Source organism: Muntiacus reevesi, chromosome X (genome assembly GCF_963930625.1).
Source record: "Muntiacus reevesi chromosome X, mMunRee1.1, whole genome shotgun sequence".
In the NCBI taxonomy this organism is placed as follows: Eukaryota; Metazoa; Chordata; class Mammalia; order Artiodactyla; family Cervidae; genus Muntiacus; species Muntiacus reevesi.
The window spans coordinates 143,643,395-143,657,229 of NC_089271.1; the positions used below are offsets into that span (position 1 = coordinate 143,643,395).

A 13,835-nucleotide genomic window follows, 5' to 3' on the forward strand; every position below is an offset into this window, starting at 1 on the left:
AAGGGATATTCCTGACTCAAGGATAGAACCAGCATTTCTTGCATCTCCTGCATTGGCAGGCAGATTCTTTACCACTGCGCCACCTGGGAAGACCCCAAAAAACAAGTACAGAAGGTTCCCAACTTAAGATCGTGTGACTTATGAGTGGTACGATCCTCTCTTGAGACACTGAGCAGCAGCACACAGCCAGGTGACCATGAAAGTAAACAACTAATACCGTTACCACCATCGTGTACCCATACAATAATTCTGTTTTTCACTTTCAGTACAGTGTTCAATAAATTACATGAGATAATCAACACTTTATGATCAAATAGGCTTTGTTTTAGATGATTTTGCACAACTGTAGGCTAATATAAATGTTCTGAGCATGTTAAAGAACATGCTATCATGTTAGGTAGGTTAGGTGTATTAAATGCACTTTTGACTTATGATATTTTCCATTTATGATGGGTTTATCAGGATGTAACTCCATCATAAGTCGAGGAAGATCTGTAATTCAATTTTAATGATGTGTTAAATACAATTTTGATTGAGCTTGTATGTTCTGCACATCATTAATAAAGTATAAAATAAGAATACCATGATTCTCCTTTGTCCTTATTCTCATAAAATTTCTTCCTCTTTTCTAGAATGACAAAAGCTATTGTCATCAGTGCCTCCTGTACAATGTTACAAACTTCCATCCGTCCACAATTCTTCAGGCACTCTGTCTATCAGATCTAATCCTTTGAATCTATTTGTCACTCTCACTGTATAATTGTTAATGGATTTGATTTAGGTCATACCTGAATGGCCTAGTGGTTTTCCCTATTTCTTCAATTTAAGTCTGAATTTTGCCATAAGGAGATCATGATTTGAGCCACCAGATAACTATCACAGTGTGATTACTCACTTAGAGCCAGACATCCTGGAGTGCGAAGTGGAATGGGCCTTAGGAAGCATCACTACAAACAAAGCTAGTGGAGGTGATGGAATTCCAGCCGAGCTATTTCAAATTCTAAATGATGATGCTGTGAAAGTGCTGCACTCAATATGCAAGCAAACTTGGAAAACTCAGCAGCAGCCACAGGACTGGAAAAGGTCAGTTTTCATTCTAATCCCAAAGAAAGGCAATGCCAAAGAATGTTCAAACTACCACACAATTACACTCATTTCACAAGCTAGCAAGGTCATGGTCAAAATTCTCCAAGACAGACTTCAACAGTAGGTGAACTGAGAACTCCCAGATGTTCAAGCTGGATTTAGAAAAGGCAGAGGAACCAGAGATCAAATTGCCAACATTCATTGGATCACAGAAAAAGCAAGAGAGCTCCAGAAAAACATCTACTTCTGCTTCATTGACTACACTAAAGCCTTTGACTGTGTGGATCACAACAAACTGTGGAAAATTCTTCAAGACATGGGAATACCAGACCACCTTACCTGCCTCCTGAGAAATCTGTATGCAGGTGAAGAAGTAACAGTTAGAACCAGACAAGGAACAATGGACTGATTCAAAATTGGAAAAGGAGTACATCAAGGTTTTATACTGTCACCCTGCTTATTTAACTTATATGCAGAGTATATCACACAAAATGCCGGGCTGGATGAAGTACAAGCTGGAATTAAGACTGCAGGGAGAAATATCAATAACCTCAGATATGCAGATGACACCACCCTTATGGAAGAAAGTGAAGAAGAACTAAAGAGCCTCTTGATGAAGGTGAAAGAGGAAGAGTGAATAAGCTGGCTTAAAATGCAGCTTTCAAAAAACTAAGATCATGGCATCTGGTCCCATCACTTCATGGTAAACAGATGGGGAAACAATGGAAACAGTGACAGACTTTATTTTCTTGGGCTCCAAAATCACTGCGAATGGTGACTGCAGCCATGAAATTAAAAGACACTTGCTCCTTGAAAGAAAAGCTATGAAAAACCTAGACAGCATATTAAAAAGCAGAGACATCACTTTGCTGACAAAGGTCCATATAGTGAAAGCTACGGTCTTTCCAGTTGTCATGTACGGATGCGAGAGTTGGACCATAAAGAAGGCTGAGCACCAAAGATTGATGCTTTCAAACTGTGGTGTTGCAGAAGACTCTTGAGAGTCCCTTGGACTGCAAGGAGATCAAACCAGTCCATCCTATTTAACCCTGAATATTCATTGGAAAGACTGATGCTGAGACTGAAGCTCCAACACTATGGCCACCTGATGCGAACAGCTGACTCATTGGAAAAGACCCTGATACTGGGAAAGATTGAAGGCAGAAGGAGAAGGGAATGACAGAGAATGAAATGGTTGGATGGCATCACCGATTCAATGGACGTTAATTGAGCAAACTCCAGGAAATAATGAAGGACGAAGCCTGGGGTGCTGCAGCCCATGGGCTCACAAATAGTTGGACACGACTGAGTGACTGAACAACAAATTGTCATCAGATGAACTCAGTGTGTCATGGGTGAAAACTGCCAATATATATTGGATTCTTCATATTAAGCTATTAAATTTAGCATTAATTTTAAAAGTATTGAATAGAAAAGATATTGAAGAGGGCTTGTGAGGGCAAGCAGGCCTCTTATGGAAAAGAAACAGACAAAAAAAAGAAATGTAAGGTATGTATAAAAGGGGGGAAAGGAAAAATACCAATCGTAATACAAAGGGTAAAGAGAAGAGAAACATTCTTTATTATAAACAGAAAAAGTCAGTCTTTAAAGTTCTTTAGTGTTCAAGGCTTATTTTACATATGAAAAAACCAGTTAGTATTAACAAGAAAGGACCATGCTAACAATTTTGTGAGCTAGATATATTCAAAAAACCAAAGTAATTCTTCTTTAAATTCTAATAATAGTCTATAAATCATTTCTATCATTAGGTATGCTTTGTTCCTGCTATTGGTATAGTCACATAATTAATGCTTTCTTTTGGATTTATGAACACTATAGGAGTATTTTGGATTTTTAAATAACATTATTTTTCTGATTACAAGTATAAAACATTCATTTTAGGAAATTCATAAAATAGAGACAAATTATAATGAAGAGAACGATAATCACTTATAACTCCACCAACTGGATATAACCATGGTTAACATTTTGGTGTGTTTTCTTTTCAAAGGCTAAGACTTTTTAGTTGCAGGCAGCATTTAACTAAGCTTATTCAACATTTTATCTGAAATGATAATGACTGATATCCTGAGAGAAACACACACATACCAAGTGAGTTCAAGCACCATCTTCTTTCAAAAAAAGGTCAAAATAAATAGGGTTAACTCAAAATCACTGATTTGCATCTAACTTAAGCATTCAAGCATTAAAACCAAGTAAATCATGTCTAGGTTCTGAACCTAACAGACCCCATGAAGTCAGGCATGAATCACCAAACTTTCTTTCCGGAAGCAATCAATATTGTAACAAGCCTAGGGGTAAATTCAGGCAATAATTATATGTCATGATATACAGAAAGACATACATACAGCTGAAAGAGGCAGAACAGGAAATGGAAAAATAACAAAGGGCCCTTGTGCTCTGCTTTGCCCACAGGGCTCCAAAGTGGGTGTTAGCAGCAAAATGTGGCAATTCTGAACTGGCTTAATAACTTTGTCAAAAAGTGCTTGGAAATAACTCCCTACAGTGTGTAGCTGAGGATCAACCACAGTTAACTAGCTCCAATGCAGTGTAGGATTTGTTTCTGTGGGTGAGTGGGCTCCTACCACATGCTGTAAGAAGTTATTTCCTCTGAAGACAAAGTTGACAATTGTGCTGCTTCAAAGATTCTTCATTGTGGGGCACAAGGTAGTCTTCTGGGGTTCTGGGACTATCCTGCTTCTTGATCCCGGTGCTGGTTACACAAGTGTGCTCACTCTGTGAAAATTCACTGAGCTATGCACTAATTATTTCTGTACCTTTTTGGTATGTACATTATTCGTCAATAAAATTTACATATACAAAAAATTATTCACCTCTAAGCTGTATTTGTGGTACCCTATCAAGTAAACTTTGGGGAAAACCCAACAATAGTTTATAGTTCAGTGGCCATCATGAATAAGAAAAGTCATTTTACACTTGATACTCGGGGCTGGTGCACTGGGATGACCCAGAGGGATGGGATGGGGAGGGAGGTGGGAGGGGGGTTCAGGATGGGGAACACATGTAAATCCATGGCTGATTCATGTCAATGGATGGCAAAAACCACTACAATATTGTAAAATAATTAGCCTCCAACTAATAAAAATAAAGGAAAAATAAATAAATAAATAAAATCTTTAAAAAAAAAAAAAGAAAAAGCATTTTAGTCAATGAGGTGCTGCTTAAGCAAGCCAACAAGGAAACTGGGTGTACTTCATTTGTGACCTAATTCCTATAATATAGGAATATTATAAGAATACTATAGGAGAAGAGGAACTAAGGCACAAATGGTGATCAAATCTTTCAAAATGCCAAGGCCACAATAGGCAATGAATATGGGTTAGACCAGATCATGTTTTTGACTAGTTAGCATATTTTCTGTAAAGCTCTCTGGGGTATATTTTTGTTTTAAACGTTCTAATTCACATCCCTCCACATCATCAATTCTGCACTTCTTTTTGCTAGTTATTGGAAAAGAAGCTCAATTCCCACCCCCACCAAAGACTGCCATCTTCAGCTTATAAGAGAACCCTCTTTCAATTTTTAATTACATGGGAAAATGCTTACAACAAGAAGTAGGATACAAAACTGCATATCTAGTATATAATTATAATTCTTTACATAATACATATACAGAGCAAAGGGCGAAAATGACAACAAAAACACCCCAAAATGCTAAAATGGTTACATGTATGGCTTTTTCTGTTTTCCTTTAAATTGTCTGTATTTTCTTAATACTATATTAATATTCATGATAAAAGCAGGATACCAAACTATACCCATACATGGAAAAAGAGACAAGAAGGGATATTAACAATACCGTCTCTGCACTGTGGAATTATGTGGAGCTCTTATTTTTAGTTTTCTGTATTTTCCAAGTTTTCTGCAAGAAGCATAGTTAAGTTTATAATCAGAAAATAATTTAGACAATACCTTTGGTACTCTCCTCTATTTCCTCCATTGAAGCCTAAGAATAGAGACTAAATGCAATCTAGATGAGACAAGACACATCTTCCATGTACTAGGGGAAATAGTTCCTTATGTGCTTAGAAAAACAATCCATCATCACACTATATTGATTTTTATATTATGGAATTTTTATATTATGGAATTCAACATTCACCAACATGTTCAGTGGAAGCACTTTAGTTGAAGACATAAATTGAATAGTATAAATGAAATTTTTAGAATATCAAAAAAATAGAAAAGAGAAGGTTCAACAGAAATACTCATTGTCATTATTTCTTTGTTATCTAGGTCATATTACTATTTAAAAACCATAAACTAGCATATGATGGTGACCACCATAAAAGTTAGGGTGCTTGCAATCTTAAAGTATTTATATAATCTTATTTCTCCTTTTTTTGTATATTGAGGCAGGAAGCTCAGTACTTAGCATAGAGTAGACCCTCGATAAATGTTCAGTGAATTGAGTTTCAATCGTTTTTTTTGGATATTTTTCTAGGGAACCTTATGATCCCCTGTCATTCTTGTGTATTTAAGGCCACTCAACAAGTATTTTCAGAGCACATAAAGTAAAAAGATTTCTAAATTGTTGTTGTTTAGTCACTAAGTCAAGTCCAACTCTTTTACTACCCCATGTACACTCGCCAGGCTCTTCTGTCCATAGGATCTTCCAGGCAAGAATACTGGAGTGGGTTGCCATTTCCTCCTCCAGGAGATCTTCCCAACCCAGGGATGGAATCCACATCTCCTGCATTGGCAGACAGATTGTTTACCACTGAGCCAACAGGAAAGTTAATAAAGATTCCTATGGGGAATATGAAATTAATAAAACATTAAAATGATTACAATACAGTAGGAAGAGAAAATACATGAACAAAAACTACCAGTAAAATGCAGAACGTACTTACAAGGGATGGAATTCTATAGGAGATAAGAGATTATTTTGTTTTTGGTTGTGGGGGTTGTGGTGAGAAGAGGAAAAGAAGGAATTATGAAAATCCTCAAAGATGAGGAGGTATCTGTGTTGGGTTTTGAAGGATGGGTAAGTTTCTGATCAACAGAGCTGGGAAGAAAAGGGTACATAGGCAAAAGCAGAAGTATGAGCAAAGGACTGATAATGGGAGAGGGTAGAGAGTATGTTTCAGGATCAATATGATACAGGAGGTACATAAAGCTTCAAAAATAGGTTGGGACTAGATTATTAAGAGTTTATGTGCCATGCTGAGAAACATAATCTAAAAATTATAAGTAATGGGCTCTTGAGTAATGGCATATGCATGTCCAGAGCTATGTTCCAGTGGCCATGTGGAAGAAGAACTGAAAGGAAGAAGTGACTGAAGGCAGGGAGACCAATTAGGAGGCTAATCATTTGTTTCCGTTAGAAGACATTTGGAACTGTAAGCAGTGTAATAACAATTGCGAGGGAGAAGGAAACATATGTGAGAAGAAGGAAAAGTTTAAATCAACTGGACGTGGTAGATACTTACTAGAGGGAGAGTGTTGGGGGCCTGGATGTGAATGCAAGGAAGAAAAGGTGTGAGATGAATGTGTTAATAAAATAACAGAAATGAAGCTAAAGAGAAGCAAGAAACTGCTTGGGAAGGAGTTTCAAAGAAGGAGTGGTCAACAATATCAAATACAGTTCTGCAGATAGATCAAAAAGGATGACCGTGAGAACAGATTTTGGAATGGTATTTTACCTTGGTAAATCATCACCACCCAATCTCTTCTCAACTTCTTTTTGAGCCTAAAGAGGTTCTTTTTGATGTCAACTTACTAGGGGGTAAAAAATAAAAATTAAAAAACTAATAAAAACAACAGCAAAACTCAAAACAGAATAAAAAGTAAATGTCAAATGGTTGAGAAGGAACTGGGTGGTAATAAGCCAGTGGCAAATCCTATTCCAAAGTCCTTGTGAATGGAAAAGAGATTGGTTACTCAAGGGACAAGCAGTTATTTGAGAAAAGAATGACAAACATATGTGGGCCAAAAGATCATTTTCTTGTAAAGCATTCAGTTTACTCAACTTATTCCCAAAGAGTTACAGTTAGATGTCAGATAATATGGACCTTGGAGTACTCGTGGCTATTCATTTTCAAATTATATACCACAAACATACAAATTAATTTTCATTTTCTAAAATACATTTAGCTATCCCTATCCTAACTCTAAATGTATTTCTAAAATACATATAACTATCCTATCCTAAGAAAAATTATAGTTGCTTCCTAAATGTCAGGCTTTGTGTTAAACACTTTATCTGTATTATATCATTTAATTCCATTAACCTTGTCAGGCAAGTTTTTTATTATGTCCATCTTACATAGGAGAAAACTTAGACATAGAGAAGTAAAATACTGGCCTAAGATTTTAAAAATAGTAAGTGGCAGGGGGAGGGAGTTTGGGATTTACATATACACAGTACTTTATATAAAAGAGATAATCAACAAGGACCTATTGTATAGCACAGGGAACTATACTCAATATTTTATAATAACCTACAAGGGAATTGGGCCTTCCCCAGTGGCTCAGCAGGCAAATAATCCACCTGCAATGCAGGAGACGCAGATTTGATCACTGGGTCAGGAAGATCCCCTGGAGGAGGGCATGGCAATCTACTCCAGCATTCTTGCTGGAAAAATCCCACCAACAGAGGAGCCTGGTGGGCTATGGTCTATGGGGTCACAAAGAGTCAGACACGACTGAAGCAACTAAGCATGCACATAAGGGAAAAGAATCTGATAAAGAATATGTGTGTGTGTGTGTGTGTGTGTGTGTGTGTGTGTGTGTGTATCTGAATCACTGTACTATACACCTGAAATTAACACAGCACTGTAAATCAAGTATATTTCAATTAAGAAAAAAAAAAAAACCCTGGGGATTTCCTTGGCAGTCCAGCAGTTAAGACTCCTGACTCCCACTGGAGGGGGCACAGGTTCTATCCCTGGTTGGGGAACTAAGATCCCACATGCTGCACTGAGCAGCCAAAAAGTAATAAATAAATAAATAAAAAGTGGCAAAGGTCATCTTCTTAATATGCTCTAAGAGGTCTTTCAACAATGTATACAACAAGCAACTGTTTTATATAGCAACCTCTATTCCAAGGGAGACCACCAAATCATTAACTTAAATGGCTTGGTTCATTCACTTTTTTACAGCCCTCAAGAATAATGCTTCTTTTGCCATCGCTTTGAATATGTTTCAAGTTCTTGTAAGCACGTCATGGATTATGAAGGTGGAAGCTTTGCACACGTCTTTCAATAAACTCATGCCTGCACATGTTGACTCAAGGAAAACTATACAAGGAAGTACTGACACCACTTCAACCAGTGGGTTGTGTTCAATTAGAAAGCATGCAAGGCTCAGGCTCAACTGCTTAGGAAAGCAGACTAGTTAGTTGTGCAATAACAAGAGCATGCACAACGTGTCTCATCGTGACAACTCTGCATCTTAGACGGCTTTAGTGCTTACTCTAAGTTTTGGCCACTTCTTATCTGATTTTCATATTTAAATAAGACACGGACAGTGATTTAACTGTGAAACCAAAATTTTCTCTGAATTTTCTTCCCCATTTCTGGATCAATTTGAATGAAAATATCCAGAGATTGCTGGATCAGCTGTTAATAAACATCTATCATTTACAATTTTTTATCTGAATGAATCAAGATTTTCTGGAAGATAGTGTACAGAAATAAACTGCTAGGTTGCCGTAAGGCTATAGCTACCCTTTGGGAAAATTTGGTATCCATAAAAACAGCCTGATTTTTCTAATTGGTTGCGGTTGTATAGTGGAGTTTCTCTCCAATATACAAAAGTTTTAAAGCTACTGCTGTAAACCAGTTAGTTCTATTACTTGAAACAAATGGATCTTCATGGTCACAGAACTGTGATAGGTAGGAGTGTGGATGATCAGCACTAAATTCCACTGAAGGACAATTCAAGCACAGGCCCCTGAGAGAGGGGGTGGAGAAAGCTTTTGTAAAACAAAGTCAACAGCAATGACTTTTCCACATTCAGCGGCCCTTGTAGAATTCATGGCAATATATATTAAGTTAATCAACATTTAAACTTCAGTCTTACCTCTTTGCCACTAGGATCCAAGAGAAATCGTTTTTTGACCAGAGATTATAATGAACCCTGGGATTACTCTTAGGAATGAGCAAAGCGAACAACACGGCACTTTGCAAACAAAATATTTAACAACATATGTGGATGAAATGCAAAGTGATTTTCCCCTGTGTTGAAAAGTAGTTTTTCCAGGAGTTAAAGGGAGAAATGTGATTCCATTCCTCAAGTATCTAGCTAGCTCTTTCAGCTAGTTAACTTAAGTGTAACACTGCTACAGTCAGATAAAAATTCATTGCTACATCTCAGATAATAATTCTTTTTTTTAAAGTGTCAAAACACTCTTCTGAGTTTTAATTACGTGATCGATATTTAGGGCTTTATTTCTATATAGTATTCTGAAACAAAAGAGCCATGCTTAGATTACCAGTGTATTTGTCTTTATCCTGACAGTTGTGTAAGCCTATGTTTGCTCGTTAATTTTTTGCATCTTGTTAACATCAGCCTATTATAATAACTGACTTTTAACTGAGTATTTATTATCTGCTAGGTAGTTTACATACATTATCCTTAATGATCACAGCAATGTAAATATCTCCATCTTACAGATGGGAAAACAGAGACTCAGTAAAGTTCAAAAATCTGACCAAGGACACAAAGCTATTATGTGGTAAATTCAGAATTTGATTCTCATTCTTAACTACAATGCCTGTGCTTTTCCTAGTACACCATACTATCTCTCCACAAAGTATAAGATGTATGCAGAGTGCCTGGAACATAGTAGGAATGCAAAAAAATTAATTTTATTGTCCCCTAAAACTATCAGATAAATATAAGCTTATATCCTTAAACAGAAGTAGTATGAAAGCAGTCTAAACCAGAACTCTCTAATTAAAGAGTACTTTTCAATTCCAAATCATCCGTGCAAATGAATCTCATTTGGAGGAGGCAAAGTCAAAACCTTGCATGTAAGTAGCCAATTGAAATGGAAGGACTTTAAAATTTATGAGTCCTTATTCTTCCTTTCTATCAGACTTTCAAAAGTCTTTTCATTCTAATCAATGAATTATCAACCAAAAGAGATGGAGTTGCTGCTATCTTTACTCAATATAAAATCTAAGAATCACAGCATTTTAGAGCTGGAAGGGAGTTTATTTGGTTCATTTTTGTCTCTGCACAATCTGCAACTTGGCCTTCCTCTCCTACCTCTGTACTATCATTTGACTAAGTGAGTAACCTGTACAAGGTCACAAAGCTGGTAGAGGCACAGAAGGGACTAAAATGAGCTCAAATCTCCTGAGTTCCAGTTCAGTGCCCTTTCCATTATACCACCCAGCCACTCTGTCTACAAGTGCTCTCTAGGCAGGGCCAGACACACTGTTTTAGGAAAAACACAAAACCTCCAGTAGCTAAACAAGCAGATTCATCTCTCCAGTGACTCCTAAAAGGATAATCATCCTGGCAAACCTGTGGGAGTGGTTCATTCTTAGTTCTTTTCCATTGATTGAGGAGGGAACCCAGGTTAGACTTCAAATAAGTTGCTCAAGGTCACAGGACTAGCAAGCAATGAAGCGAGAATTTAACCAACATCTGACTTGAGGCCCAGCTCTCAACAACTATGATATACTGCTAGTATGTGTCTCTGCCTTTTTATCCCCCCACATTTTTTTCTTTGTCTTTTGGGGCCTGGTATGAATACATAAACACAAATAGGGAGAAGGTTTCTGGAAGGATAACTGAAAAGGGAAAAAGAGTAACCCACCTCATCTGCACAAATGTAAGATCTACCTCGATTACATTTTCCAACGTCTAGGTCCTTGCTAGCCTCCTGCATAAACCTCTCCCTTTTAAGTAATACTAGTCACCTGTTTTGTCACTCAATAAGCTAAATCAGATTTTTCTTCCCCAGAGGCCAAGGAAAGCAGTGATGGCAACAGTCACTTGGGACCTGAGACCCCGGGGCAGAGAAGGACCCAAGGGCTGAACATAGCTTCCAACAAAACTGGAATGAGGTTAACAGGGCACAGTAACACAATCTTGTACCTGATTCGAGGAAACACGCAGAGAGAACAGGGAGAGCAGGGGAAAAAAATCTGCGGCGGGCCTGAAGCTGTGAATCAGGACAAGATTTGAGGAAGGGATTTTCCAGATGGGCTTCTCGGTTAGGCTGCCTCCCAGTCACATCAAACCCAATGCCCACTACCAATGCCCACCCCATGCAAGCACCCTCACAAACAGCAGGAAAAGACGACGCAAAGAACCCCAACAGTTCTCGAGTTGCCAGCCTCCGCACTCTGTTGGTTTTTACCCTTTTCCACCACAGAGGCAAATTCTGAAGGATTTTCCCGCCCAACCCCCCATGCAGGATGAAGCTGGGGAAGAGAGGACCCTGCCTTACTCGATGGGGACAGAAAGGACACTCGTCTTCTTTCGGAGCAAGGGGATAGGGGGAGGAATACCCTGAGAGAAATATGGGAAAAAACGGCCTCGGCAGGGGTTTGATGGGGCGCAATCGGATAGCTGCACTCACCCGGGTGAGACATGGGGATGACCTCATTGCGGGTCCCCGGGAAGTTAAAGATGACGGCTCCAGACGCCCCTCTCTCGTAAGCCAGATGGATCTTGTCTGCGAAGGTGCAACCCCCACCGCGCTGGATGAGGGCCAACCAAGACACTTGCACGCTGCCCCAGTCCCCCGGGACCGTGGGCACCGTGAAATTCGTGTGCGGGTTACAGGCGTTGAGCGCCCCCGGCCCGTCGGGCGGTACCAGGACCCCAGCCACGGGCTCGAGCGGCGAATCCTGGCCGTACACGCCCTCCTCGCTCAGCTCCCACACGGTGCGGTTCACTCCGGTGTGCGGAACCCGCCAGGACACGTTGAGGTACGCGGTCCACACGGCTTCGGCCCCCCTGGAGCCGGGGGTTTGCGGACTCAGAACCAGCAGGAAGCACCAGGCCAGCAATCGGGAAAAGCCACAACCACCGCGGCAGAAGATCCCGGCCCCCAGCAGCGGCCCCATGGTACGCGCGCTCTGAGGTTCCCTAGGGCCCCTGGCACGCGCCTTCCCGACTCTCGGCGGGACCCCGGCCTGGGCCAGGTGCGCGCCAGGTAACGAGAGGACCGGGGGAGACTGGCGCGCGCGGCGGGCTGGGTCAGAGCCGGCGGGCACGTAGCGTCGCCGGAGATGTTGCCGCAGAGGAAGCCCTTTGTGGCTCCACTCTCCGCGACTGAGGGGGCCGCGTCGGGCTCCGGGGTTTTAGCGCGAAGCTCCGCCCCGTTGACTGGGGGTAGAGGTGGCTGGGAGGGAGGAAAGGACACTGCGGGACCGCCTCTTAAAAGGGTAACAGGAGGGGAAGGCTTTAGACTAGGATCGGAAAAATGGACAGGTGAACTGTGGAATCAGCGCGAACAGAAACGCTCGCTGGTAGGATTCGAGTCCATTTTGAACTGCAAGAATGTATTTTTTTTCCTCGTAACGTTTGCCCACAAGGCTGTTCAGGTTTAAGGTGCCAGAATGCGAAAAGTACTTCTAAAAAGCCCAGATCTGAAGGGTCTGAGTTGCAGTCCAGAGAATTTGTGTAGGTGGGTGATACCTAGGCAGGCTATTTACTAATTCTCTAAGGGGAGAGGGGCAGGAAGAACGCATTATCTTTTTCTTTTTTAATTTTTCCTTTCCTGCTCTAAACAAGCGTCATACCTGTGTATTTTCTTTTACCCTTACCTCATCCTAAATATACTGCATTAGATGCCCCTTCTCAAGCTAATCTTAGCTCTCAAAAAAAGAATGACTGTTTTCATACTCCTCAAAACTAAGCCTCTTCCATCTTCCGCAAACCAGATTTACCCAACCAGATATGTCTCTGCTAACTCATGACCTTAACTACATAATCTTTCTCTACTGCCCACTAACAAAAATGAGCCTGATTCACCTTGACAATTCGCTCATGGCACTTTGGCGTTAAGATTTCTCCTTACTTTAAGTATACAATTTTCATTTACCCTGTTAGTTGTTAATTTAGTGTGTGCTCAATAAATAAGCATGGATTAAACGAAATTAATACTTCTGGTGTCTGACACATGGATAACCTTCGACCTTGGCAAGATTGCTTCTTACTTCTCCGTGCCTCAGTTTCCTCATCATCTGCAAAATGGGAGTGATAATAGTACCTACCTCATAGACTTGTCCAGATGATCAAATGAGTTCATACATATAAAGCCCTTAGAGCAGTGCTTAGCAGAGTATAGGGCTTCCCTTGTGACTCAGCCGGTAAAGAATCTGCCTGCAATGTGGGAGACTTGGGTTGGATCCCTGGGTTGGGTAGATCCCCTGGGGAAGGGAAAGGCTACCCACTCCAGTATTCTGGCCTGGAGAATGCCATGTAGTGTATAGTCCATGGGGTCACAAAGAGTCAGACAGGACTGAAAGGCTTTCACTTCACTAGCAGAATATAAAAATTATTATCTGTTAAATACTATTATTATTAAACAGTCAGGGACCCAATACTTTTTAAAGAATATCAAGGTTGTTACTTTGAGGTAATAATCAGAGAAAGTAATGTCCAGAATGTTTAGTTTTAACAATTTTTTTCAGTTCAAATAAATATAATTTACTTTATCCAGTCCAACATTTGTTAGGTTCCTATCAATCATTTCACACCCATGGCCCAATGTTTACTTAATCAATAATATTTGCAAA

At 39.9% G+C, this 13,835-nt stretch overlaps 1 protein-coding gene across 3 annotated transcripts in view; it reads right to left on the reverse strand.

The window, feature by feature from the left end:
* RNF128 (ring finger protein 128) overlaps positions 1-13,835 on the reverse strand; it is a 101,151-nt gene that overhangs the window by 51,416 nt on the left and 35,900 nt on the right. The window contains exon 1 of one of the 3 annotated variants that reach the window (XM_065916481.1): positions 11,669-12,383. The exons of the other annotated variants lie outside the window; for them this stretch is intronic. Within the exon in view, the coding sequence (XP_065772553.1) occupies positions 11,669-12,158 (490 nt within the window). The 5' untranslated portion in view covers positions 12,159-12,383. Of the gene's footprint in view, positions 1-11,668; positions 12,384-13,835 lie in introns of those variants that run through there. 3 annotated transcript variants of the gene reach the window in all.